The sequence below is a fragment of the Panthera pardus genome, unplaced genomic scaffold (genome assembly GCF_024362965.1).
Source record: "Panthera pardus isolate Hobbes unplaced genomic scaffold, ASM2436296v1 HiC_scaffold_3, whole genome shotgun sequence".
NCBI classification, from domain to species: domain Eukaryota; kingdom Metazoa; phylum Chordata; class Mammalia; order Carnivora; family Felidae; genus Panthera; species Panthera pardus.
This window is the reverse complement of record NW_026526876.1, coordinates 58,471,655-58,497,261: the sequence shown is the minus strand read 5'-3', so window position 1 is coordinate 58,497,261 and position 25,607 is coordinate 58,471,655. Positions and strand designations below refer to the sequence as shown.

The following is a 25,607-nucleotide window of genomic DNA, read 5'->3' as shown; positions in this document are numbered from 1 at the left end:
TTCCCTCCCCCCGTGATTGGGTGCTGGGCATGCCCGGCCGTGGAGTCCGAGGCTGCCGGGCGGGCGGGGTTGCGCCGCGGCTCGGGGCGGGGTCCGCGCGCGGGCGAAGGATGTGAGCTCACAGCCCGGGATTGCTGGCGGGCAGGCGGCCACAGCCCAGGGCGGCACGGGGTCGGCTTGCAACCCAGCTAGGAGGAGAAGCGCCCGCCGCGGACGGTGAGAGCCGGGCTGAGGTTGCCCTGGGGGACAGGATGGACGGGCCCGGGGCTGGAGCAGAGAGCCCCACCCAGTCCTGGGGAAAAGGCATGGAACGGCTTAGGGGAGATGGAGAGCTCACATCTCCCACTGGGATGGGTGTCAGAATCGGTCTGTTTCTCGGTGGTGAGGACGGGTGCGGGCCGGGGAAGACCACAGGGAGGCTGGGTCTCTCCAAATCTTTCCAGACCCTTTGGACGAAGCCTAAGATTTACACCTAAGATTTCTGCTACATCCGCCCCCTCAACCCAAGATCGGCTGCCCCCACCCTAGTGTGATGAATTTCTGGGTCCTTCTTCCTTTAGGACCCCACCTTTTTCCATGGCCGTGGTTGTTTTCCTGCCCTTAATTCTGCTTAGCTTCCCATCAGCCTCGCTGAGAGAGACGGATACGCCCTCAGCCCCAGGCAGACATCCCCAAATATCCACACACAAAGTCCGGAAGGAACAGCACTGAGGCTATCAGTGGAAACTTCATTCTCAGTGGAATTACTTTGTGGGGCGTCACCTGCCACAAGATTCCTGGAGCCCATTGGTCTGGGAAGAATCTGAGCGGGCGGCATCTGAGCTGACGTGGTCCAGGGCTCAAAGCAATTGCTTTGTAGGCTCCGTTGGCCGCCGCCTGGCCTTTGAGTTCCTTTACTTTAGCAGAGCATAGGTGCGCTTTCTTTATCCTGGGGAAATCGGGGCCAGACACAAAATACACGTGGAACTTGCTAAAACCTGTTAAGGGGTGGATTTATTCCTTTGGGGTGAGTGGAGGAAGGTGATTTCACACTATTCGTGTGTTACTTACTGATTGGGCAATCCGCCGGTGAGGGGTCATCTCATCCTTGGGGCAAGTGAGTCTCAGAAATTCAGAACTGCACACAGCAACCACTCTGGCCCTTTTTTGGACGGACATTCTTCCTAGGGACCTACCTAAATCTTTTTTAGGGACAATATCAATCTAACTGACATGTATTAAATACTTTAAAAAGTGCTTGGCATCGTGCTAAGTGCTGTTTTGGATAGCAGAGCAGTAAAGTTGGGGAAGCCAGCACGCTGCTCCTGTATTGCACCTGCAGGAGGTGATGTGTAACTGTAAATGTTTGCGTGTTGTGATAACTACATGAGGCAATTTCACGTTTTCTCGGTCTCTGTGACCAACAGTGTAGTCCAGGCCTTCACGTCTTGCCTAGACTGCTGCTTCCTCTGGTCTTCGCACGTGCTCTCTTGCACTCTTTAACAGTCCATTCTCTACACGGCAGCCAGAGTGATCTTTTCAAAGTGTGAGTAACTTGGATCCTATCACTCCCCTGCTTAAAACAGTCCAATCGATTGCTGTTGCAGTTAATATAAAATGCAGACTCTTTCGGGGCGCCTGGGTGGCTCAGTCGGTTAAGCATGCAACTTTGGCTCAAGTCATGATCTTGCAGTTCATAGGTTCGAGCCCCACATCGGGCTCTGTGCTGACAAGTCAGAGCCCAGAGCCTGCTTCAGATTCTGTGTCTCCCCCTCTCTCTGGCCCTCCCCTGCTCATGCTCTGTCTGTCTCTGTCTCAAAAATAAATAAAAACATTAAAAAAAATTTTTTTTAATGCAGACTCTTTAAATTTTTTAATGTTTATTTACTTTTGTTATTTTTTTAATTTTTTAAATGTTCATTTTTGAGAGAGAGAGAGAGAGAGAGAGAGACAGCGCAAGTGGGAGAGGGGCAGAGAGAGAGAGAGAGGACACAGAATCCAAAGCAGGCCCCAGGCCCCGAGCCGTCCGCACAGAGCCCAGTGTGGCACTCCAACTCACGAACTGTGAGATCATGACCTGAGCCCAAGTCGGAAGCCCAACCGACTGAGCCACCCAAGCACTCCTGTTTATTTTTGAGAGAGAGAGACAGACAGAGTGTGAGCAGGGGAGGGGCAGAGAGAGAGGGAGACACAGAATCCAAAGCAGGCTCCAGGCCCCCAAGCTGTCAGCACAGAGCCCGATGCAGGACTCGAATGCAAAAGCAGTGAGATCACGACCTGAGCCGAAGTCGGACACTACCCACTGAGCCACCCAGGCGCCCCTGCCTAAAATGCAGACTCTTTAATATGATCTGGCCCCTGCGTTACCTGACTTTACATCAAGCCAAGATGTGCACTAGACATCTTGGCCTTATTTCTGCTCCTAAAACTTGTGTCTAACTGAGAAACTTTGCACTTACTCTCCCATCTGTCTGGAATGCGCTTTCAGACTTCAGCTGGAATGTCGCCTTCCCAAAGAGGCTTTCCCTGTACTAATTAGTACTAATCCCTAGTCACCCTCTTGTCACTAGTTTATTTACTGCATTTCTTACCTTCTGGAACTGCTCGCTTATGTATTCATTTTCTAGCTAATTGTCTGGATCCTCCCCCTAGAATGTAAGCTCCGTGAGGCCATGACTTATTGTCTTCCGTATCCTCAGTGCCTGGCACATACCAGGGGCACAATAAATGCTAACTCTTATTATTTTTCTTCTGGTTAACACTGTGATGCTTCTTTATACTCCTTCGAGGCAAGGTCACTATCTTTTCATCTCTCTGTTCCTACTGCTTAACCTAGTAGGCACTCAGTATTGTTTTATTGCTGAATGAATTAAATGAAGTAATGTATATATTAAGTGCCTAGATTAGTACCTAGACCATAGTAAACATGCAGTGGATGTTTGCTTTTTTTTTTCCAGTGAATGCATTTTAGTGATTCCTTAGGAAACCGAAGCATATAGAATCTAGATCACGAGGAGTGACCTGGCTGTGCCCTCCTTTGCTTCCTCACTCCTCCCTCCTATGAATGCCTATCAGCGTTTCAGTTTCCAAATCACTTAATTGCTTTTAGATTTATCATCTGATCCTTTGGAGCCCTTTCTCCCCAGTCTTGTGGGTAGAACGAAAGGAAGAGATGGGGCTGCTGGGCCTCCTCTCAGGAAAAAGAAGTAAAAATAGCCATCCTGTCGTTGTTCTCTCCTGAAAAGTGGTGACAATTTCAGGAACTTGGGACAGGGCTGGGGCCAAGAAAGGGGAAGGTCAGGAAATCCCCCTGGGGCCAGAGTAACCTCTGCCAGGAACATTGGACGGTGCCCTCCCGCCTGGCTCATTCCGGGCTCTCCTGAAGCTGCTTTTACTTTCCTTTCTGAGGCCAGACTCCGGGCGGCGCTCACTGTGAGCACTGGTGCAGCTGCTTCTGAGCCTGGAATCTTTCGAAAGGAAGCGCATCCTGTTCCTCTGGCTCCTGGGAATCTCCTGCGCTGGCAGGATTCCCAGTAGGTTTGGCGGGAAGTCTTGGGTCCTGGGAACCTTGGGAAGAAAATAATTGGAATAGGACTGTGGATCCCCAGGGTGCAGACTTCTGCTGCCCAGTCTGTGCCTCCAGCATCTCCGACTAACTCCAGGGGTTTGCTAGACCTCCTTGCTGCCTAGAGCTGAGCCGAGTCTCAGGGAGGCTGGTGAGATGGTGAGTGGGCTCTGGGAGACTGCTCTGGTTCCTGGTACCGGAAACAAGAGCAGGAGTGTCTTCTTTTGCTATTGCCCTAGGGCCTGAGCCTCTGCGAGGTCTAGGCAGCGGTCAAGGAGAGAATGACTGCACGGTCTCCTGGGATCTCCTGGCCCCTCTCGGCTGAGGGCTGTCCTCCGCTGACTCCTGTCTCCTCTCCCATCTCCTGTTCACAGTGCTGAGAGTATGAGGCTCTGGCCTCTACTGGCCGCTCACTCGTGATCCTTCCACCACGGCGGAGCCTTCCAAGCCGACCTCCTGCCGTGTGGTGATCTACCTGCAGCGGGAGATGTCAGGGGATACCTGTCTGTGCCCAGCGTCAGGCGCCAAGCCCAAGCTAGGCGGCTTCAAGGGAGGCGGCCTGGGCAACAAATACGTGCAGCTCAATGTGGGTGGCTCCCTGTACTACACCACCGTGCGGGCGCTAACCCGGCACGACACCATGCTCAAGGCCATGTTCAGCGGGCGCATGGAGGTGCTGACCGACAAAGAAGGTGAGGCGTCGGGGCTTGTTGGGCTGGCTTGAGGAGGGAAGGAAGTGTCCCTGAGGAAGTGCCTTTGGGGCAGCGCTTACACCTGGCAGAACTAGACTCTAGATTGACTTTTCCTGTTACCTAGTACAGGACTCCTTCACCTGGAGTCCTCGGAAGAGCTTCGGGATTCTTGGAAATCGGACGTGGAACGGTGTGTGCTTACCCGCTTTCCAGGGAGGAGATCCATACTTCTTAACTATTCACAGAGGACTAGATTCTCACAGGAACCATTGCTGTAGTGACTGGGCAGTACACGGAAGACAAGCAGGGCCCGGGGGTTTCCGTGCTCCCGGGAGGTGGGCCTGAGCCGTCCTGAGCTTCGGCGTCTGTGGGCTCTCTCAGGGCCCGGAGGGCCTCCGTCCCCACAGCACGTGCCAGTTCTTGGTCGAAGAACAGCCACAGGCCTAAGAGCTAGAGGTTGTGTTCTGCTTCTGTTACCCTATGGTGGGGGCTCTGGGCTTGCATGCTGCTTACCACCCGCCACCAGGCTTGTCAGGTGGCCTTCTCCTGCTCCTTGCGGCCTGGAGGCAGAGAGTCACCGTCTGGGGCCTGTCTGCATCCCCAGGCTGGATCCTCATAGACCGATGCGGAAAGCACTTCGGCACCATTTTGAATTACCTCCGAGATGACACCATCATCCTCCCGCAAAACCGGCAGGAAATCAAGGAATTGATGGCTGAAGCAAAATATTACCTCATTCAGGGGCTGGTGAACATGTGCCAGACTGCTCTGCAGGTACGGAGATACGGTCGCGTTAGGTTGAGGAGGTAGGGAGTTGGTCCTGTGCTTTGGGGACACTAAGGTCCAGTTCCCGGAAGGCTGTGTGACAAGTGCCGTGAGTCCAAACCAAGTTAGATACACCAGGTGGGTGTTGCCCAGGCCAAGGACGCTGGCAGCCAATCCATTTGTAAGGTGACGACTCAGGCGGTATGACTAAGCCCAGCTTCCGGTTTCTATGCCTTGATATCTGGATTTTAGGTTTTCTGGAAACGGGGTTCTGCCTGCGGGCTGGCAGTTTCTGTTGCCAGATGCCTCCACAACAAGCAGAGGGTGGCCTTGGCATAGGGGCTCTGACGGCTCCTGGGGAAAGCCTGGCTTAGCCTGGCAAGCAAGAGAGCTCAAAAAAGATTCTCGGCTGTGTGTGTCACCCAGGACAAGAAGGACTCCTACCAGCCCGTGTGCAACATCCCCATCATCACATCCCTGAAAGAGGAAGAGAGGCTCATCGAATCCTCCACCAAGGTACTGGCACCTCTGAGGGCTGCGGGCAGGGGCGGATGGGACCCTGGCCTGGCCCTCACGCTCTCCTCCCTCCCAGCCCGTGGTGAAGCTGCTGTACAATAGAAGCAACAACAAGTATTCCTACACCAGGTAGGGTGGGCATCTGGGGGCCGAGGGGGTGGGCGCCGGGGCTGGGGGAAGGCCCGCAGAAGTAGCTAGAACGACTGGCCAGCCAGCAACGGGGCGGCAGACCCAAGAGAAGCCGCCTGCACTCCCGGCAGGGTTGGGAAGGGCCCAGGTCTCAGGAGGGAAGAACGGAGAGTAGAAGGGAAATCAGAGCAGAGGCGTCTGGAACCTGGCGTGGGGCCCTGGCTGAGGATATAGATGAGAATGAACATGGAACAGCCCCCTACCCCAACGTGCCACGTCAGGCAGCTTGCCAGGTGTCTTCCCAGCATTATCTTATGAGGTGGACGAGGACGTAAGCCAGCCATTGTGCTTCACTGCTGGGCCACAGTTAGCTAGACCCAGAAGGCCGCAGGCTCAGTAAGTCCTGTGGACGGGCCTGTTGCCAGGATCACCCCTACAGCGAGGGAGGGGATCCTCCTGCCTCGATGGCAGCGAGACTCCTTCCTTATGGGCCTAATGAGAGGAGACCTCTCTCCTTCAGTTCTTTCTGCTTTAACTTGTTTTTTATGTGTGGAATTTTTTTTAAGTTTATTTTTACTTAAGAGCGCACACGTGTGAGTACATGGAAGTTGGGGAGGGGCAGAGAGCAAGAGAGAGTCCCAGGCAGGCTTTGCATTGTTAGTGCAGAGCCCGATGCAGGGCTCAAACTCACGCACCATGAGATCAGGACCTGAGCCAAAGTCAGACGCTTGACCAACTGAGCCACCCAGGGGCCCCTCTCTCTGCTTTTAACTTAAGACCAACTCCCCTCTTTTTCCTCACAGGCCCCCAAACCCAGAGGGTGCCCCGTGACCCTTTCTCTTCCTGTTCCCTCTGGCATCTTGGCTTTTTCTCAGTTGTGCATGATGGGGAGGGACAGAGAGGAGACGCCCAGCTAGCCCCCTCTCTTGTGCCAGAACCTCATTCCTGGGCCCACCGGCCTTCATGGGTTTTTTTCAGCAACTCCGACGACCACCTACTGAAAAACATCGAGCTGTTTGACAAGCTTTCCCTGCGCTTCAACGGCCGCGTGCTCTTCCTCAAGGACGTCATCGGCGATGAGATCTGCTGCTGGTCCTTCTATGGCCAGGGTCGCAAGCTGGCAGAGGTGTGCTGCACCTCCATCGTGTACGCCACGGAGAAGAAACAGACCAAGGTGTGGCGGGCTTCCTTCTGCGTGGGGGGGACGGGACACAGCAGCGCAGCCCCAGCTGTGCCTTTCACCACAGGGAGCAAAAAAGGAGTGCGGTTTGCTCTGTCTCCCCCAAACCCACGTGATGGTGCTGGGCAGTTCCAGGAGTTCGGGGAGCGGCTGGGGAGCGCTTTCCTGGGTCAGCTGAGAGGCAGGGGCCGCCGACCAGCAAGGGACAGCGTGGTGCAGGGGGAAGGACCGGGTCTTTGGAGTTGGCCCAGTTCAGGTTTGAATTCTGGTTCCGCCATTTACTAGTTTTCTGACATCGTCTGAGTCGTTTAAACCACGTGAGCCTCAGCTTCCTCATCCGCAAACATGGGGACGACAGTGTGAATTTAGCAGAAGCAGAACGAACACGAGACGGCTCCCAGGAGGAGCGGTGCAGGCTGGCGGAAGCAGCTGCTCTGATCTCTCCTCCGGCCCCTGCTCCTTGTGGGTTCCTGGTCACTCAGCTCAGCCTCTGCAGTGACCACATGGTGCTGGGTACGGGAGGGATTTGACAGGTGACCGTTAACACGGACCCCGCGAACCCCGTTCTCCCGGGCCGCAAGCGGGTGCTGTCCTCCCCAGGGAGTAGCTGCCCCGAGAATGTTTGTATGGGGGGGCGGCAGGGCTTCGCTGAGCCCGGAGGGCAGCTCATGTGGGGGACGGTCACATGGGTGAGGGCTCAAAGCCCCGAGCTCGTGTAGCACCTGCACGGCCACTGCAGTGCCCCCAGTTGGGCGGTCTGAGGGTTGGGGGTGGGGGACAGCTTATAGGAGGTGGCCCTGCTTCCTCCTGTCATTTTGGGGGTGGGACTCCCATGTGCACGTTTCAGTGGAGTCAAGATTCAGGGACAGGTCTCTGTGGGGGCTGGTTACACTGTGGAAGTGGCAGCAACACCCGTCACCTTCCTAAGTGCTTTCTCTTCCGTGAACTTTCTGAGCTCTCGCACCACACCTGTGAGACAGGCAGGGCTGGAAGCTCAAGTTAGGCTAGAATTCAGCTGCCTTGAACGCCATCCCTTTTTTTTTTTTTTTGAGAGAGAGAGAGAGAGAGAGAGAGAGCGCGCGCACAAGTTGGGAAGGGGGGCAGAGGGAGAGAGACAGAATCTCAAGCAGGTTCCATGAGTGCGGAGCCCGGTGTGGGGCTCGATTCCTTGACCCTAGGCTCATGACCTGAGCCAAAACCGCGTCGGATGCTCAACCGACCGAGCCATCCGGGCACCCGCCCCCCGGTCTTTCATGTAATGTTCACAACTCTGAAGTAGATACGAACCCTGATTTTTTTACACATGTGGAAACCGAGGCCCGGCAGCTAGTAAATGGGGGGGCCATATTTAAGCCGAGGTCTGACCACAAAGCTCAGGCCCGACCCTCTACACTTACTAGTCTGTTGGCCTCGGACTGGGTGGGGCCCGGGCAGCGCGCTACGCTCTGGCACCCTGATGTCCACAGAGCGCACCTCCTCACATCTTCAGAGAGGCCTCCCTCCCTCACGAGCCGGAAGGCCGTCTGTCTTGTTGAGAGAGGTCAGGCGGCCTTGTAGAGCCAGCACAGACCCAAGGGCCCGGACGTGCGGCTCCCTCTCATGGAGGAAACCTCATGGGGTTCTCTCGCCCCCTAATCCCAGGTGGAGTTCCCAGAGGCCCGAATCTATGAGGAGACTCTCAACGTCCTACTGTACGAGACCCCCCGAGTCCCCGACAACTCCTTATTGGAGGCCACCAGCCGTAGCCGCAGCCAGGCTTCCCCCAGTGAAGATGAGGAGGCCTTTGAACTGCGGGACCGTGTCCGCCGTATCCACGTCAAGCGCTACAGCACCTACGATGACCGGCAGCTCGGCCACCAGTCTACCCATCGCGACTGACGAGACCCTCAGGGAGTCAGGGCACAGGACACCCTGTCCCCCCTCCTGTGGAACCCTGCCCCACTGGCCACCCCACGCTGCTGCTGGCTGGGTTTCTGTCCCAGCACCCAGAGGCATGATAGGAAGTCAGAGGGCCTGAGCAGGAGAGGGACCACCTTCCTTTGCCCTGCTCCCTGAACACTTCAAGATGACCAAGTCCTGGACCCTTTGCTCGCCCTTCCTGACAGGGAGCTGCTGCTGCCCCCGGGGCCAATGGACTGACCAGCCCACCTCCCACAAAAACATTCCCCTTGGCCCTTTGTGGAGTACCCCTTTGCTCCACTGAGGGGCTACCTTTAGGCCTTTGTTGAGGTCCGTGGGGAATGGGTTCGTTCTGGTGCTGTGGAGGCCCAGTTTCTCACAGAAGGTGGGGCTCCTTCTTCCTTATGGTGTTTAAGCACAGGCTTCACAATTTTGTTTTTTAAAAAATTATCTAGGAAACGAATAGTTTTAAGTCTGTAACAATGAGGGCACTGGGTATTTGTGCTACCCCTTGAGGGCGCCAGGACCCTGGGCAGGGCAGAGCCCTTGGCCTTTCCTGATGCCTTTGGGATCAGTTTCTTTAAAGCACTTTGTACTTTTATTCAGGAGATTTGTATTCTGCCCTGACCCACATCATCTTTTTCTGACCGTAACCCCCTCTTTCCTGCAGAATCAGAGAGGGGCTAGAGAAGCAATAAAAACAAAACAAAAACCACCACCACCAAAAAAAATTTACTAGCTTTGGCTTTGCTGGGCTGCCCAAGCAGGTGGCCCAGAGAGCCCGCAGGAAGGAAGGATGTTTAAATTGGGAACCGTGGTGCCAAAAAGGCCCATGAGAAAGGACATTTTACCCCTACATCTTAAAGTCACATAACTGACTCTTAGGGTCTAACATGATTGCTCTTTTTGATTCTCTTGCCCTCAAGGCATGCTTTGCTTTACTCACCAGAAAGCCAAAGAGCCACCACAGGGGCCAGGAGCATGAGCCACAGTGGGAAGGCCGTGGAGCCTGTGGGCACTGCGCTTGGATGCCCATCCGAGGACAGTGAGCATGAGCTCTGCGTCCCAAGCAGCCCTGTGCAGAGGTGGCGTGTGCTTGGCCATATATCCACTGCCTCCCACCCCGTTCTCCTGGTTTTGTGTCCCGGCCGAGGGCAGTGGTTCTGCCTAGTGCTGCACCTGGATGCAGGGTGATGTGAGCAGCCTGAGTCCCTTGAAAGGTTTCTTCATTTCTTTCTTGTTGGGTCACATGGCCACAGAGCTGCCAAGCACCAGCTTTTGGGCAAGGGTGCAAGTTCCTCCTCAGGGCTTTCGGTCACTGCCTTCTATTTGGCTTGGCCCTTGGGAGGCTGCTTATCCAAATTCTTTTCCAAAAGAATGCTATCAGGGAGGGATCAGCCAGCCTAACAAAACAGCGTAGCCACTGGGTAGTAGCCACCTGGGAAGGAACACAGGTTATCAGGTTCATCTCTCCAGACTGCTGTCACGATAGCTAAGTGGCCTGCTTGTGGCTGACCCGATGGGCAAATGCCAGGCCAAGCTTAGCAGACACCCACAAGGACCTGAAATGACATGATGGGGCCCGAGAACTGTGACTAACCAGGCATTTACACTTGTCACAGCCTTGAAAATACAGACTTTCAGGCAAGGCACCCTGGTCATCGGCTCAAACACTTCTTTCAGCCTTCACTGGAGTAACAAGATGAAGACAAATCCATTTCTTTGGCCAGATTCCGGCTTTGGCTTTGTGGCTTTCCCACAGAGACTGGAATGCTCCTGCCGGAGGCCACTGGCCTATTTCCTCCGCTGCCCTCCTGAAGCCTTCTAATGCTCAAGGCCCAGCTCCCCACTGAGGTATTTTAATGCCTGTCCTTTGACCTCCCCAGTCCTGCAGCCTCTCTTTACTGCTTTGACATTTACATCCTCAGCTGTCTGAGTGGTGACCTGTCTCTTCCTGAGAAAGCACAGTAGTCCTGGACTGATGGAAACTATCTCCTTGGTCTTAAGAAAAATACTAACATTGGAATCACTGAAGTAACTTTAGCTTCTTTAGCCAGACTTTGTGGCATAAGGGCTTGGAGAATTTTCTTTTGAGTTCCTCAGGCCCAATCAGAAAGCAGCTCTTGGTTTTGTGTACTTTTCAACTCTGAGTAGCCCAGGGAAAGTAAACAGAAAGCATAAATGAAGGTCAAACCTTGTCGGTTTCTGAGAAAACTGGAAACTTGCTGGTGACCCCATGTAACCAGTACCGGGTGTTATTCGATTTCTTACCTGACTGACCTCTGCCTAAAGAATGGCCCAGCACTTCTTTGTCACATAACTGCAATTCTTTGTTGCTCAGCCTAGGTGATGGAAACAAACACTAATTTCTAATAAAATCGTGTTACGCTGCAGTGGCCCGCAACTGTGCTCACGGTGGTTATAGCTGGGTCAGCGCAGTGCTATGGCCCTGGTTCTCGTGTTTCTGTTCTTGTGTTTTCCCTGCGTCACAATCCTGTTGTACTCCATGGCCCTGCAACCCTGGCTCCCCCTGGTGGAGGATTAAGCACAACACTAATAAGGGCTGGAACTGAGATTTAATATTAATTCAAGAATAAACAACCTCTTCGACAATCACTACGGTAGGAGGGAAGCAGGAATCCTAAGATTCAGGGGAAAATGCAGCACATTTCTTCTCTGGCTCTTGGAGATGTGTGAGCAAGCAGCTCAGAAAGTAGCTTGGCTCAGTCACCGTCCATACGTACCTAAAGCTCCTCGCTGAGTTTCTGCATGGGTGGGCTGGAGGCCTGAGAGACGCGTGCTCATCTGGCAAGCCTGTTATTCCCGGGAACTCATGTGGCTTGCTGCCCTCCTTCCCAGGCTCAGGGAAGCCAGCGATGTCCATGGCTGGCCAGTGCTGAGAGCTTGAGCCCGATGTTGGCCTCCTGCTCTGCACTTGGCAGGATAAAGAAGGGAGTCCAGTCTAGCCCCCACCCTGCTGGCTGGGGCACCGCGACCCTGGGAAACATCCAGCCAACCCCCAGCTTCGGGAGGGAAACCCATACATACTCTAGTAGATGGGGCAGCTTCCTGGAAGGGCAGCAAGGAAAGCAACCAAAGGCCCCCAGGGCATCAAAAAGGGAGCCTGAGACCCCTGGGGGCAGAAATGGCGAGGGTGGCCAAGTGTGCACTGGTTTATTGACCAAACCTCATGTCTCAAACAACTCGTGTGACAGGCCAGGAAACCCCAGGCCTGTGGCAGCTGAACACAGAATTCCTGGTGGAAAGGTTTACTGGAACACAGTGTAGCCAGGGGAAGCCAGCCTCAGAGGAGTCCTACAAGGGTCTTCCGGAGAAAATTATACCCACCCACCAAAAAAGCCCACGATCAAATGGTGCAAACGACAGACAGACCCACTGTGGCCCATGGTAAAGAGAGTTCTGCAGCAATTGTGGGACCAGAGCTGTTCTTCAGGGGCCAAGCCTAGGCACACGGGCCTCAGCTGGCCTACCAGTGAAGGCCTGAGGGTGGTGTCTTCTCATCTTTATTGCTTTCCAGAGAGAAGGGAGGGATCCGGACATCAAAGTGGGAGCCATCAGGCCTCTCGAAGCGGAACGTGCCCCTGTGGTCAGAGAGCACCTGGGTTAGAGGGAGTGAAGGCTGAGGCCCCCCACTAAGGATCTGGAGAGCCCTATGCCCTCAGCTCCAGAACTGAACACAGCAGGATGAGGGAGGCCTGGGCTCTCTTCTGCCTGGTCCATGTCAGGATCACACTGGTCCAGAAACCCAAGGGCCCTTCCTGGCTCTACATGAGAAAAGATACAGCTGCCCTGATTCTGGCCCTCAGATGCACACTGCGTGAGCTACCCAACTATACTTCCAGGTTAAGGAGTGAACCACCCAGGGAAAGAACCAACTAATGAGCACCAGACCTCTTCGGCCCAAGTCCTCAGTTCACAAAATCACAGGGAAACTAGAACACAGGTAGTTATAAAAAATCAGACATGGAGGGCACCTGGGTGGCTCAATTGGTTGAGTGTCCAACTCTTGATTTCGGCTCAGGTCATGATCCCAGGGTCGTGGGATTGAGCCCCGAGTTGGGCTCTGTGCTGAGCATGGAGTCTGCTTAAGAGTCTCTCTCTCTCTCTCTCTCTCTCTCTCTCTCTCTCTTTCTCTCTCTCTCTCTTTCTCTCTCTCTCTCTCTCCCTCCCTCCCCCCCTCCCTCTCTCTCCCAGGTCGGGTCGTGCCTCTCTCTCTAAAAAAAAATCAAAGAAGTCCCACACAACAATGAACAGCACAGAAGACTCCACCGCAAGATGTAACCTGGCCCAGAATTCACCGCAAACTGAGCTCTCACTTTTCTGACCTGCAGGTGTGTCTGTGGAGTCTCGGTGCCCCGTCCCGGCACATACTTACCACATGTGCCCGCTGGAAGCTTGCAGGGAGACGTGGCTGCTGTACTGGAACGCAGGCTGCTCCTTGGATAGCACTGGCTCCTGTAAGGGTGTGGACAAGATAGGTAAGGCCAGACAAGCTCCTGTACCCCGGGAGCCACGTGCTGACTGCCTGTTCATCAGGACTGGATGCCCCCTCATGCTTCCCACAATGACTGCCTGCCAGTACCTCCTCCCACAGCACGGCCACTGACCCCGGCCTTTAATTCGGATTCTGGGAAAGAGAACCTCACACCGAACGTCTGTGGGCCCTGGGCAAAGATCACAGGCACAGGACCTACTCTGTAAATACCCCTTCCAGCGCCCATTCACTGAGTGCCCAAGAGCCAGGCACCATGTGCTCTGCCAACCTCTGCTGACTTAAATCTGCTAATAATTAGGAGGTAATAGGTGTGATCCCCATTTTAGCAGGAAAAAACTGAGATTTCCGGTTAAATAACTGGCCCAAAGTTACGTGAGGAGTAAACCACACACAGCTGGCATTCAGACCATCTAACTCCAAAGCCCTGTCCTTACTCAGTATCCCACCCTGCCTCCCAAGTCCCTACTGACTTGGATAAATGCATGTTACATGTGGCCCCTGGCCATTTCTTGTGCCTTATTTCTCAGGAGACAGGGTGGGGTAATGCACGATTTGCAAAATCAGATCTCATGGGCCAAAAGGGGATGCAGGCATGTAAGGAGGCAGAGGAAGGACAACCAGGAGTAGTGGTTGGGGACGGGGTGGGGGGGGGGGAGCCCCAGCTAAGGGCGCTCAAATTCATATTTTTGGTAAGGCTCTGTGCTGGCAACAAGAACCCTACACAAACTTTGACGTCAGACTCACTTGGATTCAAATCCAGGTCCCGCTACTACTAGCCACAGGACTGTGGGCTATTTAGTTAGCTTCGCTTTCCCTTCATCTGTGGGACAGGCTGTAAGAGACCTATCTCACAGGGTCGTTGTAAGGTTTCACCCAAAGCAGTCCAATGCGCTCACACACAAAGCCTCTGGTCCCTAGCCACAGAACACGACAGCGTGCACTCAGCCCCCAGGCCTGCCAGGCAGGACCATGAACCGGGCATTACTGGCCTGAGGATGCTCACCCTGCCTACCACCCCTCGGCCTCGCACTGTCTCCAGGGTGCCGGACAAACTGAATATCCTCCAGTGTCGCTCCCGAAGCTGCACCACGTCGCTGTCGAGGTTCTCTAAGCGGATACAGTAGCGCCACTGTGGGGGCAGAGGAGAGAGTTCACATCTGAGAAAGAACAGACCTTGGGCCAGTCCCCCCAGAATTCCAGGAGAGCAAAAGGCAACAAAAAGTGACACCTGCAGCACACAGCCATATCCCCCGGAGGCAAACTCCCCACCTCCACCTGCCCCCCACACCGGGCACAACTCCTGAGCTTCTCTCCTCCCACAGGGAAACACTCACCCAGTAGACATGGGAATTCTGGGCTTCCTGGGGGGGAAAAAAAAAGTTAAGTCCCAGAGGGCAGGACCAAGTCCATTCCGATCAACATCTCTCCAACTGAGTAGACGTGTTCCCGGAAGGTTACGGAGGCAGAACAATGCTGCGAGTGTCTGTGGGGTGATCGCTGAACTACGTACGGCCAACAAGCCCAAACGGAAGCCGCCTCCCCTGGACCGATCTCTGGCCTCCCTCCTCCTCATTCTATCAAGATCACCAGCGGAGCTGGATGCCAACGGAAATCAGCCACAAGGCCCTTCCCTTCTCTCCGGTCTTCCAGCTGCTGCCCCAGCCCCTACAGCCACTGCTGGCCCAGGCCACTGCCCGCCTCTGCCCTTCCGTAGCCCAACAGCGTTACGATACCCAATATGCTCTATGCTGGCCTCTCCCACTACCAGGAGCTCCTCCTGGAAGGCAGGGCCAGTGTTTCATTTCTTTTTGAGGCTCACAACCAGGCAAGAAATAACCCAATAAATATCTACTACATACAATGTGTGAAGATCAGCCTCTGCTGATTTAAACACGCACATATGTATTCTGCATACACACATACACGGGATGCCCTTTGAACCAGAAGAGAAGGAAAGTCAGCCTGGAGGACTCCTTCCCAGAACCTGAGTGTCTCCCTGCTCTAGGTCTTAGTGTTGATCTAATGTGTGCAGCACTTGGAAGCAGAACCCACTCTCCGTCAGTCACACGGGGGCACCACAGGCAACCGGGGCCTATCCCTGAGGGATGGGGCCCAGGCCAGGCCCATACATACCCTCATGCCCATGTAGAAGGGGATGACTGTGACACGAATGTTCTCAGTTGTTTCCCGGTGGACATCAGAGAGTTCCAGCCAGGGGTGATTCTTCTCCTGCCAGGCCCGTAGCGTCTCCCGAGCCACAAAAGGGGGTGCTGGGGCAAGATATAACTGGTTGGTCCAGGCCAGAGTCCCGGGTGTTGCACTCATTCTCCAACTGCCCCTCCTAGAAAACTCTTCCCAATGCTGGCCCAGGCAAACAAGGCACCCAAACATAAAACAAAAGCACGGGCTGGAAAAAGGCCCAGAGTCGCCAGGAATAAGCCCGGAGGTCTGTGACGTGGTGGGAAGAGAAATGGGCTGGGAGTCAGGAGCCCAAGTTTTCAGACCCTGCTGTAACCATGACCTTGCCTCTAACTAGCAACCTTGATTTCCTTCTCATCACCTGAGCCTCAGTTTCCATATCTGTTAGGCAGAGACAACAGTCATCCACCTGACTTGGTATGCTAATGGGAGGCTGAATAAGGTTGTGGGTATACAGCTTTGAAGTTACTTCTATGCTACTGTCTTTGAAGAAAGGGCCCTTCCATTCCAGCTTCCTTTCTTGAGAGAGATCACCTTTTGTCTGGTCATACAGAAGAAATCTTTCAAACAGCTCATGCTGGATGGGAACCTGATCAGTGGAGGTGTAGGGGAGGATGTCTTCATGGCTGACATAATCCAAGCCTGGCACAGAGACAGAAAAGAGACAGTGAAACTCACAGAGGAAAGGGGAGGAACAAGGCTGGGAAGAAACACAATTCCTGGCCTTGTCTCAAGGTGGGACCAGCCTGGCACCAGCACTCTCAGTCACCATAATCCCTCCCAGCAGATTAAAGGACGTCAGAAAGGCATCGGCATCTCCTCGCTGAGAGACACCAGACCTCTCATCGACGGGCACATTCAGATGCTCACTACTCACCTGGGATGGCATAAAGGGCCCGGCTGTCATCATGGTTAGCCAAGAAAGTCACAGCTTCTGTCTGAGATCTCTGAGACTAGGGCAAGAAGCGAGTCAGAGATTTTCTTAGTCGCTATCCAGTCCTGAGAACTCAGGGCCCAGTGCTGATCTGGGCTCTATTTGACCCTTCTCCCTCCCTCTGTCCCCATCAGGCTCAGGCCTTTCCCATGAAGAGAAACCCCCAGCCCAGCCATCCTGCTTACTTACTATATGTGGACAGTCTCGGGCATCAATCAGCACCTGATAGTAAGTGTGAGTTTTGCCTTTCACCTCCTTAGAGCCATGGCCAGCAGGATTCTCTGCTCTGTAGGGTAGGGTAGGGGAAGAAGCCTAAGATCACCCCAAGAGAAAGAGAAGCAGTGCCTGCCCTAGCTCCCTACCTCCTCACCTCAACAGACTAGTGCCTGACCGGAAGGGGCTTTGGCATAAGCCAGGTACCGGCACAGCAACACCCCGGCCCAGCCAGGGGTAACAAAGGAACACGGGGGACCCACTGTGCAGAGTCACCATTTGTCTTACTCTCTGGCTACTCCTTGGAAAGGGGCCATGTTGAAAAATTCAAATTGCTGCCTCCTTCCAATCCTGGAGCCCCATGTACCCCGCTCTTCTCGCATCCCTGGGGCTGTCTCTGATGACTTAATGGAGCTGGGCCTTTTCTGTTTTAATGTATTCCAGGGAAAAGAGATTGAAAGATTCTAACTGAATGTCAAGAAATCAAGAAAATTAGTCCCTCAAATGCCTTCTGGGCTACTTATAATGCAAACAGAGAACAGCTTGGGAAAGCATCTTGGGAGGGCCTAAAGGGACCCTCTGGCATAAGACTGTCCCTGGCACTCAGCACTTTTGTCTCCATGGTGTCCAGGAAGTACTCTGGGACTGTTCTGATGGCCCAGGAGGATATTGGATTCACCCCTGGGACCCCAATTACGTATGTCGGCCATGACTCAGGCCTCCTCCTAAGGGTACCATGAGGCACAATGACAGGGGTACTTACTTCTCGGGAGCCGCAGAAGCCACATCCCGGTCATAGAGTCGGGCCTGCCAGGGAAACAGGACGACACCTCGGTAGCCAAAAACACTATGAAGAAAGAGCTAGGAGGGAAGAGAGGTCTCCGTGAGTGTGCAGTCCCCAAGTCCTTGCAGGTGGGACCCAGACCGCTAAGCAGCACAGGTAGCCGCAACACCAGACGTCTTGCCAGTCTTTCTCTTAAACTCTGTGACCCACCCCCCACCAGCTTCAGGACACTCTTATCCCCCGCCCCCTCTTCACCTGGCTGACTTCTGCTGCTCCTTCAGGCTGTAGCTTAAATCTCTAGGAAGACTTCCCTGACCTCCCCTCCACTTAGCACAGTGCTTGGCCACCAACCCCATCATAGTTTGTCTCTAGACTGCCAACTCCACAAAGGTATTGCTTTCTGATTCAACTCCCATACACACCCGGTCCACTGCAGGCAAACCAAAAAAAGGGGGTGGGAGGGTGGGGACGAGGAGTTGAATTTAAAAAAAAAAAAAAAAAAAAAAAAAAAAAGTCCTGACTTACAAGGGGTCTCAATCTATCTCAGTGAATCTGGCACAAAGCTGATACAAAAACAAGAGCCTCACACCCACAGCTTATATGACACTGCAATCAATTCAACTATGACGAGCATCAAAGGTTTCCTTTCCTAAAAGTTCCCTCCACGGGCTTCCCACCATCCACTATATTACAGGACTCTTCAACAACCTGGCTCTTTCCTCGCTGTGGTCCACATTACCTCTGTCCATGCTAACTTGGAAAGGGAACCCAGTGACACGTGAAATGGATTCAAATCCAGGAAAACAGAAACCCCATCTTGAATTTGTGATTCCGATCTGGCACTAAACACCAAGGCGGAAAACTGTTAACATCTGGGTCTATGACCAAAGCTGATGCTTTCAGAAACAGGGCGCACCTCGAAAATGAAAGATGACCCAGCTTGGCACTCACCTGCCCAGTCTCATATTTTCCATTCTGTTTTGGCACCTCAAACACACCAACTGTCTCCAAAACTTTGCCCTCTGGTCGGTTTCTGATTAGGATAGAAAAGAACAAGCAGCTGAAGAGCTGAGAAGGTAATCGTACCTACAGCAACAGAAAAAGCTACTAGGGTACTTACAGAGGGGCCAGGCAGAGGGGCAGGTGAAGCAGGTAAGGGTCCTGCCAAACCACCACTCCAGATTCTGCCTTTCCCTCTTTTAGGTCCTGCCTCAGTTTCTGTGTTAGGTCTGACTGCACCCAGACCCTTTCTTCTCTCTCTGCCTTCCTCATATCATGCCCTCCCACCATTATTTGTACCCCTTGCCTCTGTTTCTTTCCTGACCCACCCTCCTGACCTCCCACAGCATTTTAACCGACCTTCCCACCTTGCATTTCTGTTATTTGTGCCCGTGTCTTATCTCCACTAGAGACTGTAGGTTCCCTGGGAGCAATGCCTATGTCTGATTAGCCTGTGTTTCCCCTCAGAGCCTAGTGTATATGAGGTGCTCAAAAAATATTTGTTCTGTAATTATTCCATCTCTATCTACCCCCCTAAACTGCAGCCTTCACCCTGCCCTTGGAGGGCATCATCTCCAGATGTCCTGCCATGCTCCCTGCACTGCACTTAGTAGTCTCTAAATCTAGTTTTTGTTCGGATTTACATCAAATTTCACAGGGGTCTTAAACTGCAAATAGTGATCATCTCTCCCCAATACCAGGGTCTAATCTCAGCCACTAAAAGGTCAGTGTTCTGTGACCTCTCTGGACAGGGCTGCTCTTTCTAGGGGTCCTTCAAAGGTCTGCTATTCTTAGTATTTTGGAGATGTGAACTTTATGCTTCCTCTCACTTGATCCTCCAGCCCCAATGTGATCTGCCTGTCCCATAGCTAGAGACAATGTTCACATCACCCCCATGGCCTCCGAACCCCCTCCCCAAGTCACACAGAAAGAACCAGTTTCCCCAAGGTCAGGCTGAAACCTGGAACCCACGCAGGGCCCACACTCAAGAGTCCTGCTTCCCACTTCGAGCATCTTTCTTTGGGAGGCCTTGTCCCAATCCGGGGCTGGGGGTTCAAGTCAAAAGCCCTAGGGCTTCATTAAAGGGCTGCCCATTAACAACAGCGCTCGGGATCTCCATTTGGGGAGGTAGGATTCGTTCCGGGAGGGTTGCTAGCTCCCCTTCAGAGCCAGCCCTGCGCAACTCAGGGCTCTGGGCCGCGCTCCCTTCTCTGTTCCTGGCACACATCCCAGCCAGGGCAGGTCGGCTCCCGGCCGGGACCCTCTCCCAAGTCGAACTCCAATCACCCTCTGCCGGCCCGGCCTCCTGCTTCCTCGCTGACCGAGAACACGCTCCCCGGGTTCCACGTACGGCCCCCGCGCTCCGTCCCTCACCGGGACGAGAGGTGCCTCCGCGTCGTCGTGGTCGCCGCTGGTGGGAAGGCGCCAGCTCCACCCGCCGCACAGAGCGGCCTCGGCCCCCGGGCCCCGGTTAGCGAGCGGGACCACCAGCGGCTGCCCACGGCCAGGGCCCGTCGGGCCACACACCCCGCCATGTCCCGCCCGAGCGCCCGTTCGGCTGCTGACTCTGGGCCCAACCCGCGGCCGGGAGGCTTTCTGCCCCCCCGCCCCACACTGCCCCGCGCCGCGTCCCCGCCCCCTTGGCCCTCTGCCCCGCCTCGTCCCGCTCCGCGAACTCCATGCTCCTTCCGGTGCGCGATGGGCGGAAGTCCCGGCCCCGGGTCACCTGACCATAAGCCGCTGGACATGGCGTCTCGCTTGGTTGCCGGCGAGCGGCTGGTGCGCGCCTTGGGCCCCGGCGGGGAGCTGGAGCCAGAACAGCTGCCCCGGAAGCTGCGGGCAGAACTTGAGACCGCGCTAGGGAAGAAGCCCAAGAGTGGTGATTTTCCCAGTGGCTCCGCGCGCCTGGTTTCTTTCCGCTTGATCCGAGATCTGCATCAGTACTTGAGAGAGAGGGGTGAGCCCCAGTCTCCAACCCGGACTCGCCTCCGTTTTTCCAGAGTCTTGTCCTTCCTGAGCCTTTTCCCACCTCTGTCATCGCTATGAGGGGGGAAAAATCCATCACTCTCCTTCGCCCGCGAACGGTCATCTAGCCAACCCAAGAGTCACCTCATAAACCGTAGGGCAGCCCACTGGCTTAACAACTTCCATGGGGATTTCTCGCGGATGACCAAATTTACTTGTGCACTTTTTTTCTCTTGAAAGTCTCCTCGTGAACTACCAGGCCTACTTAGGGCCGCCTGATCTTTGAGGAAGACCAGGTCTACTTAGAATAGTGAGCTTGTCCTGTTTGGGGATCTGGATTTCTTTCCATCTCAAAAACAAGTTAAATCTGATAGTTTCTTTTTTTGTTTTGTTTTTGTTTTTTTTACATAGGATTATGGAAAGCTCTGTTCAAAGACCTGAACTGGAGTAGCATCTGAGTCCTAGTCCTAGCTCTGCCACAAACTCCCCTTGGAGAAGTCATTTCCTTTCATTGGGTCTCAGTTCCCTTAACTGTAAAGGGAGGGACTAAGACCACACTGGCTTGTAAGGTCTTTTGCCATAATTAGCATGGCTTGCCCAGACATACAAAAGGTAGACTATAGAGGTCATCTAGTACGCTGTCCTCTGAGTATTTAGCATTACTGTGACCGAAAACTATATTGGGCAGTTCTGTTGTGGCCGCAGCATGACCTAATCTAAAGGCAAGTGTAAGTGGCTTACGTGTTAGTTGTGACATTGGCAAGATAATTGAGAGCTGACATTCAAAAGTCAGTATGCGCACTAGGAGATACTTATGTGGAATTGTCCTTGATTCTTCTCAATTGAAAACGATCTTGGAGATGAATTGAGATACGAATGGCCATGCTTTGTTTTGGTAGAAAGAATAGAAGGACTAGACCCTTCTCTGATCTTAATCCTTCGACCTCAGTTCTATTTATCATTATGTTTGTGGAAATCTTTTCTTTCCAGGTTCCCCACTATACCTTCATGAGCTCCTAGAAGGCAGTGAAATCTATCTCCCAGAGGTTGTGAAGCCTCCCCGGGTATGTAAGGGATATATTTGTGACAGTGGGTATTGGCTGAATTGGACTTACTCGTGATACATTCAGATTTATGAATCAATCTTTGGGCTCAGACATTTGTCTTTTAAATCCTTGAGAGCCGGGGTGGGGGATCTGGATATTGTTCTGCTTTGACTGCTTGGAAAACAGATTCCCAGAACCCCCGCTCCCTCCCCCCGCCACACAAAAATTTTCCAAAACAGTGGGGGCAGAACTGGTACATGAATCTCTTGGCACCCTTAGCAGTGCTTTGCCCCCTGAGACCAGTGGTTGTGACATGCTTTCTAGAAAGCTGGGAATATCCTTGTCATTTGATTTTTCTGCCCCAGAACCCAGAGCTAGTTGCCCGTTTGGAGAAGATTAAGATACAGCTGGCCAACGAGGAATATAAGCGGATCACCCACAACGTCACCTGTCAGGTAAGGGCCTGCTCTTCAGTACCTGGACTGAGTAGCCCCTGAAAGCAGAGCCCTGCGCTGGGAAGAGGTACATAGGGAAGAAACAACATGGAAGCTTGGTTTTTATACTCTTCAGGGACCATCGAAGCTCTGTGCTGCCTACAAACCCAGTCTAATTCCCAACTCCCTAACTGAGACTCTGGGCTCAGATGGTGACTGATTGTTAAAAGTTGTAGAGATGGAGACAAGCCTTGGAGCCTTTCTTCTGACAGGGCTCCCTATTATTCTGTGGCATGCTCCTGCCCTGGAGCAGGAGAGGAGTAGATGGGTATTGGGAGCCTATGCCCTTCCTCTGAAATGCTTGATCTGTGGTCCAGAAAAGAATCCATTCGGTCCCAGACAACAGAATCCATGGAGAAGGCAGAGTTAATGTGTTGGGGAATAAAGAGAGCAGAGCCCAGACTGACCAATGGGTGTTCTCTGGGCCACCTCTGAGCTGCTTCCATTCTGAAATCATTTGCATTTTCTTTTTCCCAGGATTCGAGGCACGGTGGGACTCTTAGTGACCTCGGAAAGCAAGGTGAGATGCTAGGCAATCAGATTGCTAAAGCCTCTCCCTGGGAGGGGTTGGTCATGGCACTTCTTTCCACCCCAGTGCTCTGGGTTTAAGCCTAAGCTATTCAGCCTTGCCGTTAGAGGGTAACCCACTTGATGGGGAGGCAGTCCTGAGATAAGAGGGCGGGCCTCATGGAGGATGCTGACCTAAAGGTTTCTTCCCTGGGTTCTTCCCCAAAGTGAGGTCAGTGAAAGCTCTGGTCATCACCATCTTCAACTTTATTGTCACGGTAGCAGCTGCCTTCGTCTGCACTTACCTTGGAAGTCAATATATCTTCGCAGAAATGGCCTCAGTAAGTAGGCACTGGGCAGGGCAGGGTGCCCCAGGTGGGGGTATTGGTGGAAGAGGGAGGAAGGTATGTGAAGATGCCTTGAACAAGTTAGGTGTTAAACATTTAGAGGAGGAGCATTGAGCTGTCTAGCAGCCATGGAGGTACATAATAACCTGAAGAGAATCCAGATCCTCTTTTCTTCCCTTCCCCCCATTCTTCTTAGAGGTGCTGGAGGCTGCAGAGTTGAATGCTGACCTGCATCCCCTAAGCCTGGTTCTCTCTCTCCCCAGCGGGTCCTGGCTGCATTGATCGTGGCCTCTGTGGTGGGTCTGGCCGAGCTGTATGTCATGGTGCGGGCGATGGAAGGCGAATTGGGAGAGCTTTGATGGTTCCTCATCAAAGTGTGGAGTGGATTTTGGGAGACTCCAGGCTCCCAGCTGCCAGTCACTGACTCTCAGTCAACCTGTCAGGCTCTTTGTCCTCAGCTCCGGTTAGAGGGCCAAGCCAAGGCCACCTGCTGGTCCTGCAGGGGGCGGGGAGGGCATCCTCTGTCAATTTCCAGAGGGGCAGTAAAAGAGACTGAGACAACAACTGAAAAGAACTGGTCTTTCAGTACCTTCTCCTGAACCCAGTGCCCATCTGCCTTCTCCAGTCCATCTGGGCACTGCTGAGGCTGGGTTTTTCCATCAGGAGTAAATAGAATACAGGCCTTCCAAGAAGCAGACGGTACTGCCTTGAAATTGCCCAAGTGCATAAATTGATGGTCACCCTTGCTGCATACATCCTTGATGCAGACCTGTAATTTAGATCAGTAGGCTCCAAAAAAACAAAGGATTTCCTTTCTCCAGTTTGTGCCAGAAGAGGAACTGATCACAGGACATCGAATAAGAGAAAGGCGGGTTGGTATGGTATGGGATGGTGAAATTGGGAGCTAGGCAGCTACCTTTCTGGAATCTTCATTTCTGTCTTCATCTTCTTTCTTCCGCTTGCCTTTTTCACATTTTCTGTATGCTTCTGCCCATCTCCGCCACTCATCAGCCTTCCTTAAACTTCCCACCTCCCCATCACCCTTTGCTCTGCCTCCAAAAAGGAAACCAATTCAGATGGCAAAACAGTATGTGTGATTTTAATTGAAAATCTCTTTGTGCTTGTGTGTGTTGGTGGGAAGAGTATGCCTACCGTGGATTGTCTCAGCTAATAAAGGGAGATGTTCTTTGTAGGTATGGATTGTTGTCAGGTTTGACTGTATATGGGAACACGAAGAGACATACACGTGAATATGTACGCGTAACATGAGTATGTACACATATTGTTATACATAAGCCTAATGGAGGATTTTTTATGTAGGTTCTTAAAATATTTGTGGGGGGCGGGGTGCTAAAAATAGTTTGTAAATGTGCATAGGTGAGTAACTGCTTTCCATGGTTGCTTTTGGTCTTCACAACCATCCTGGAGGTTGGAAGAGGAAATGGTTTTAGGCCCCTCTTCCCGAAGACAAAGGCTGAGAGAGATCAGATGACCAGCTGTGGTCCTTCTTCTGTAAAGGGAGCCAAAGACTGTTAGGTTGCCCTGTGTAACGTTAAACTTGCAAGAACTTAGATTAATGGTATAGTGATAAAGTCTGTATACGTGTACTTAAAAACTATTAGCGATAGTTATTTATTCAATAAATATTTATGGTGTCCACTGTATTCTTATCTCAAGTCTTGTGACAACACAGAAGCCCAAAGATTCCTTAGTTCTGATCATTGTTCAGGGTCTGTTCCTAATGGTGTACTCCTTTCCATTTATTCACACCATGAGCTCCTTTGGTCTTTTGTTTTCTCCCAGGGTACTCTTCTGTTCTTGGAAAGAACATTGGCTCAGTAGACATTTGCTCTACAGTGTTTGCCAGTTTCTGCCAGTCTGAGCTTCTCCAGACAATACGTGAGAGAGAGAGAGGGTTCAGGTCCTTCTCTTCCACCATAGATCACTTTGTTGAGAAATCTTAGAATTTCTATTGTTGATTAAAAGGAATGTCAACTGTGAGAAGAAGCGCAGGTGGCATTTTATAATGTTTCTGGCAACCCAGTGTAGTTTAGAAGATGCACTGAATTTTTGTGGGGGTTCGTCGCTATACCAGTGCTGAACTCTGTGGGCCAGGTAGCCTGTTGTGCCCACATAGCCTTAAGCTTTCACATCCCCCAGATACCTGGATTGGAAGGTTCGAAGACTTCCAAATGTTAGATAAAGAGCAGGCCCCCTCAAACAGCTTCTGACCTAGGGCGTCTTATCCTGAGATTGGAGTCCTTCCACACACACACCCCTTTCACTAGAATGGGGTCCTTACCTGATCCCAATCCCCTACTCAGAAGCCAACAGGCTTCTGTAGTATCGAACACTTACTGAGAACTCCTTTATGAGCCCAGTACTGTGCTAGCTTCTGGAGATCAAGGGGTAGAAGACCTAGTTCCTGCCAAGGAGATCTGCACCGTGCAAAGTGGTTTTTCATCCGCAAGGGCAGAGTTGGAGATAGTGATCAGGTGGCCTGTCCTCTGGCTCTCATTGCAGTGGAGGGAGCTCTGCTCTCCGCCGCTTACTCCATCTCACCGTCCCATACTTTTCTCCAGTGCAGTCTGGGCCCAGGGCTTCCCAAAGGGGAGTGCTTGGCAGGAAGCCAGAGGAACAAGAAGTTTGGGGCCTTCCCAGTTTCTCATAGCCTGCTGTGTGGAGAGGGAGAGGCAATTTGCATGAATTGAGAGCTTTTATAGCATGTCACACATCACATGTAGCCCTTTACTTAACATCATTGCTTCTCATGCCCAAAATGGAGAGAAGATACGTTATCCAACCCCCCCCCCCCCCCCCCCCGGCTTGCAGGCTCATAGACTTTCAGAGATTTGCGAGGTTACATAGCAGAGCCAGG

At 52.9% G+C, this 25,607-nt stretch overlaps 3 protein-coding genes across 6 annotated transcripts in view; 2 read left to right on the top strand and 1 right to left on the bottom strand.

Moving 5' to 3' along the window:
• The first annotated feature begins 19 nt into the window (after positions 1-19).
• On the top strand, positions 20-11,118 carry TNFAIP1 (TNF alpha induced protein 1). The gene is made up of 7 exons (XM_019423811.2): positions 20-216; positions 3,919-4,236; positions 4,841-5,010; positions 5,428-5,517; positions 5,594-5,646; positions 6,625-6,820; positions 8,468-11,118. The coding sequence occupies exons 2-7, from the start codon at positions 4,032-4,034 to the stop codon at positions 8,702-8,704; spliced, it is 951 nt and encodes a 316-aa protein (XP_019279356.1). The 5' UTR covers positions 20-216; positions 3,919-4,031; the 3' UTR covers positions 8,705-11,118.
• Positions 11,119-11,282: 164 nt separating this feature from the next.
• On the bottom strand, positions 11,283-19,905 carry POLDIP2 (DNA polymerase delta interacting protein 2). 2 transcript variants are annotated; one of them, XM_053892612.1, is made up of 11 exons: positions 19,745-19,905; positions 18,323-18,404; positions 17,351-17,448; positions 16,564-16,660; positions 16,318-16,393; positions 15,975-16,082; positions 15,375-15,511; positions 14,576-14,602; positions 14,245-14,370; positions 13,122-13,201; positions 11,283-12,327 (listed from the first exon to the last, which is right to left on the bottom strand). In XM_053892612.1, the coding sequence occupies exons 1-11, from the start codon at positions 19,903-19,905 to the stop codon at positions 12,213-12,215; spliced, it is 1,107 nt and encodes a 368-aa protein (XP_053748587.1). In that variant the 3' UTR covers positions 11,283-12,212. The 2 variants fall into 2 exon arrangements, with proteins under 2 accessions (XP_053748587.1, XP_053748588.1); XM_053892613.1 differs by lacking the exon at positions 14,576-14,602.
• A 179-nt stretch (positions 19,906-20,084) lies between these two features.
• The window catches only part of TMEM199 (transmembrane protein 199), an 8,187-nt gene continuing 2,664 nt past the window's right edge, over positions 20,085-25,607 (top strand). The window contains exons 1-6 of one of the 3 annotated variants that reach the window (XM_019423813.2): positions 20,085-20,327; positions 21,326-21,399; positions 21,747-21,836; positions 22,353-22,395; positions 22,611-22,723; positions 22,926-23,040. In XM_019423813.2, coding sequence (XP_019279358.1) covers positions 20,117-20,327; positions 21,326-21,399; positions 21,747-21,836; positions 22,353-22,395; positions 22,611-22,723; positions 22,926-22,949 — 555 coding nt within the window. In that variant the 5' untranslated portion in view covers positions 20,085-20,116 and the 3' untranslated portion in view covers positions 22,950-23,040. Of the gene's footprint in view, positions 20,328-21,325; positions 21,400-21,746; positions 21,837-22,352; positions 22,396-22,610; positions 22,724-22,925; positions 24,394-25,607 lie in introns of those variants that run through there. The other 2 variants (XM_019423815.2, XM_019423814.2) reach the window with 2 other exon arrangements.

Excerpts from the sequence above, each read along its gene's own strand:
- TNFAIP1 (XM_019423811.2), top strand. The coding sequence starts at position 4,032 with ATGTCAGGGGATACCTGTCTGTGCCCAGCGTCAGGCGCCAAGCCCAAG. Across the intron at positions 5,011-5,427 it reads TGTGCCAGACTGCTCTGCAG|GACAAGAAGGACTCCTACCA; the intron begins GTACGGAGATAC and ends TGTGTCACCCAG. Across the intron at positions 5,518-5,593 it reads TCATCGAATCCTCCACCAAG|CCCGTGGTGAAGCTGCTGTA; the intron begins GTACTGGCACCT and ends CCTCCCTCCCAG.
- POLDIP2 (XM_053892612.1), bottom strand. The coding sequence starts at position 19,905 with ATGGCGGGGTGTGTGGCCCGACGGGCCCTGGCCGTGGGCAGCCGCTGG. Across the intron at positions 16,394-16,563 it reads CCCGAGACTGTCCACATATA|TCTCAGAGATCTCAGACAGA; the intron begins GTAAGTAAGCAG and ends TTCTTGCCCTAG. Across the intron at positions 13,202-14,244 it reads GCCGAGGGGTGGTAGGCAGG|GAGCCAGTGCTATCCAAGGA; the intron begins GTGAGCATCCTC and ends ACACCCTTACAG.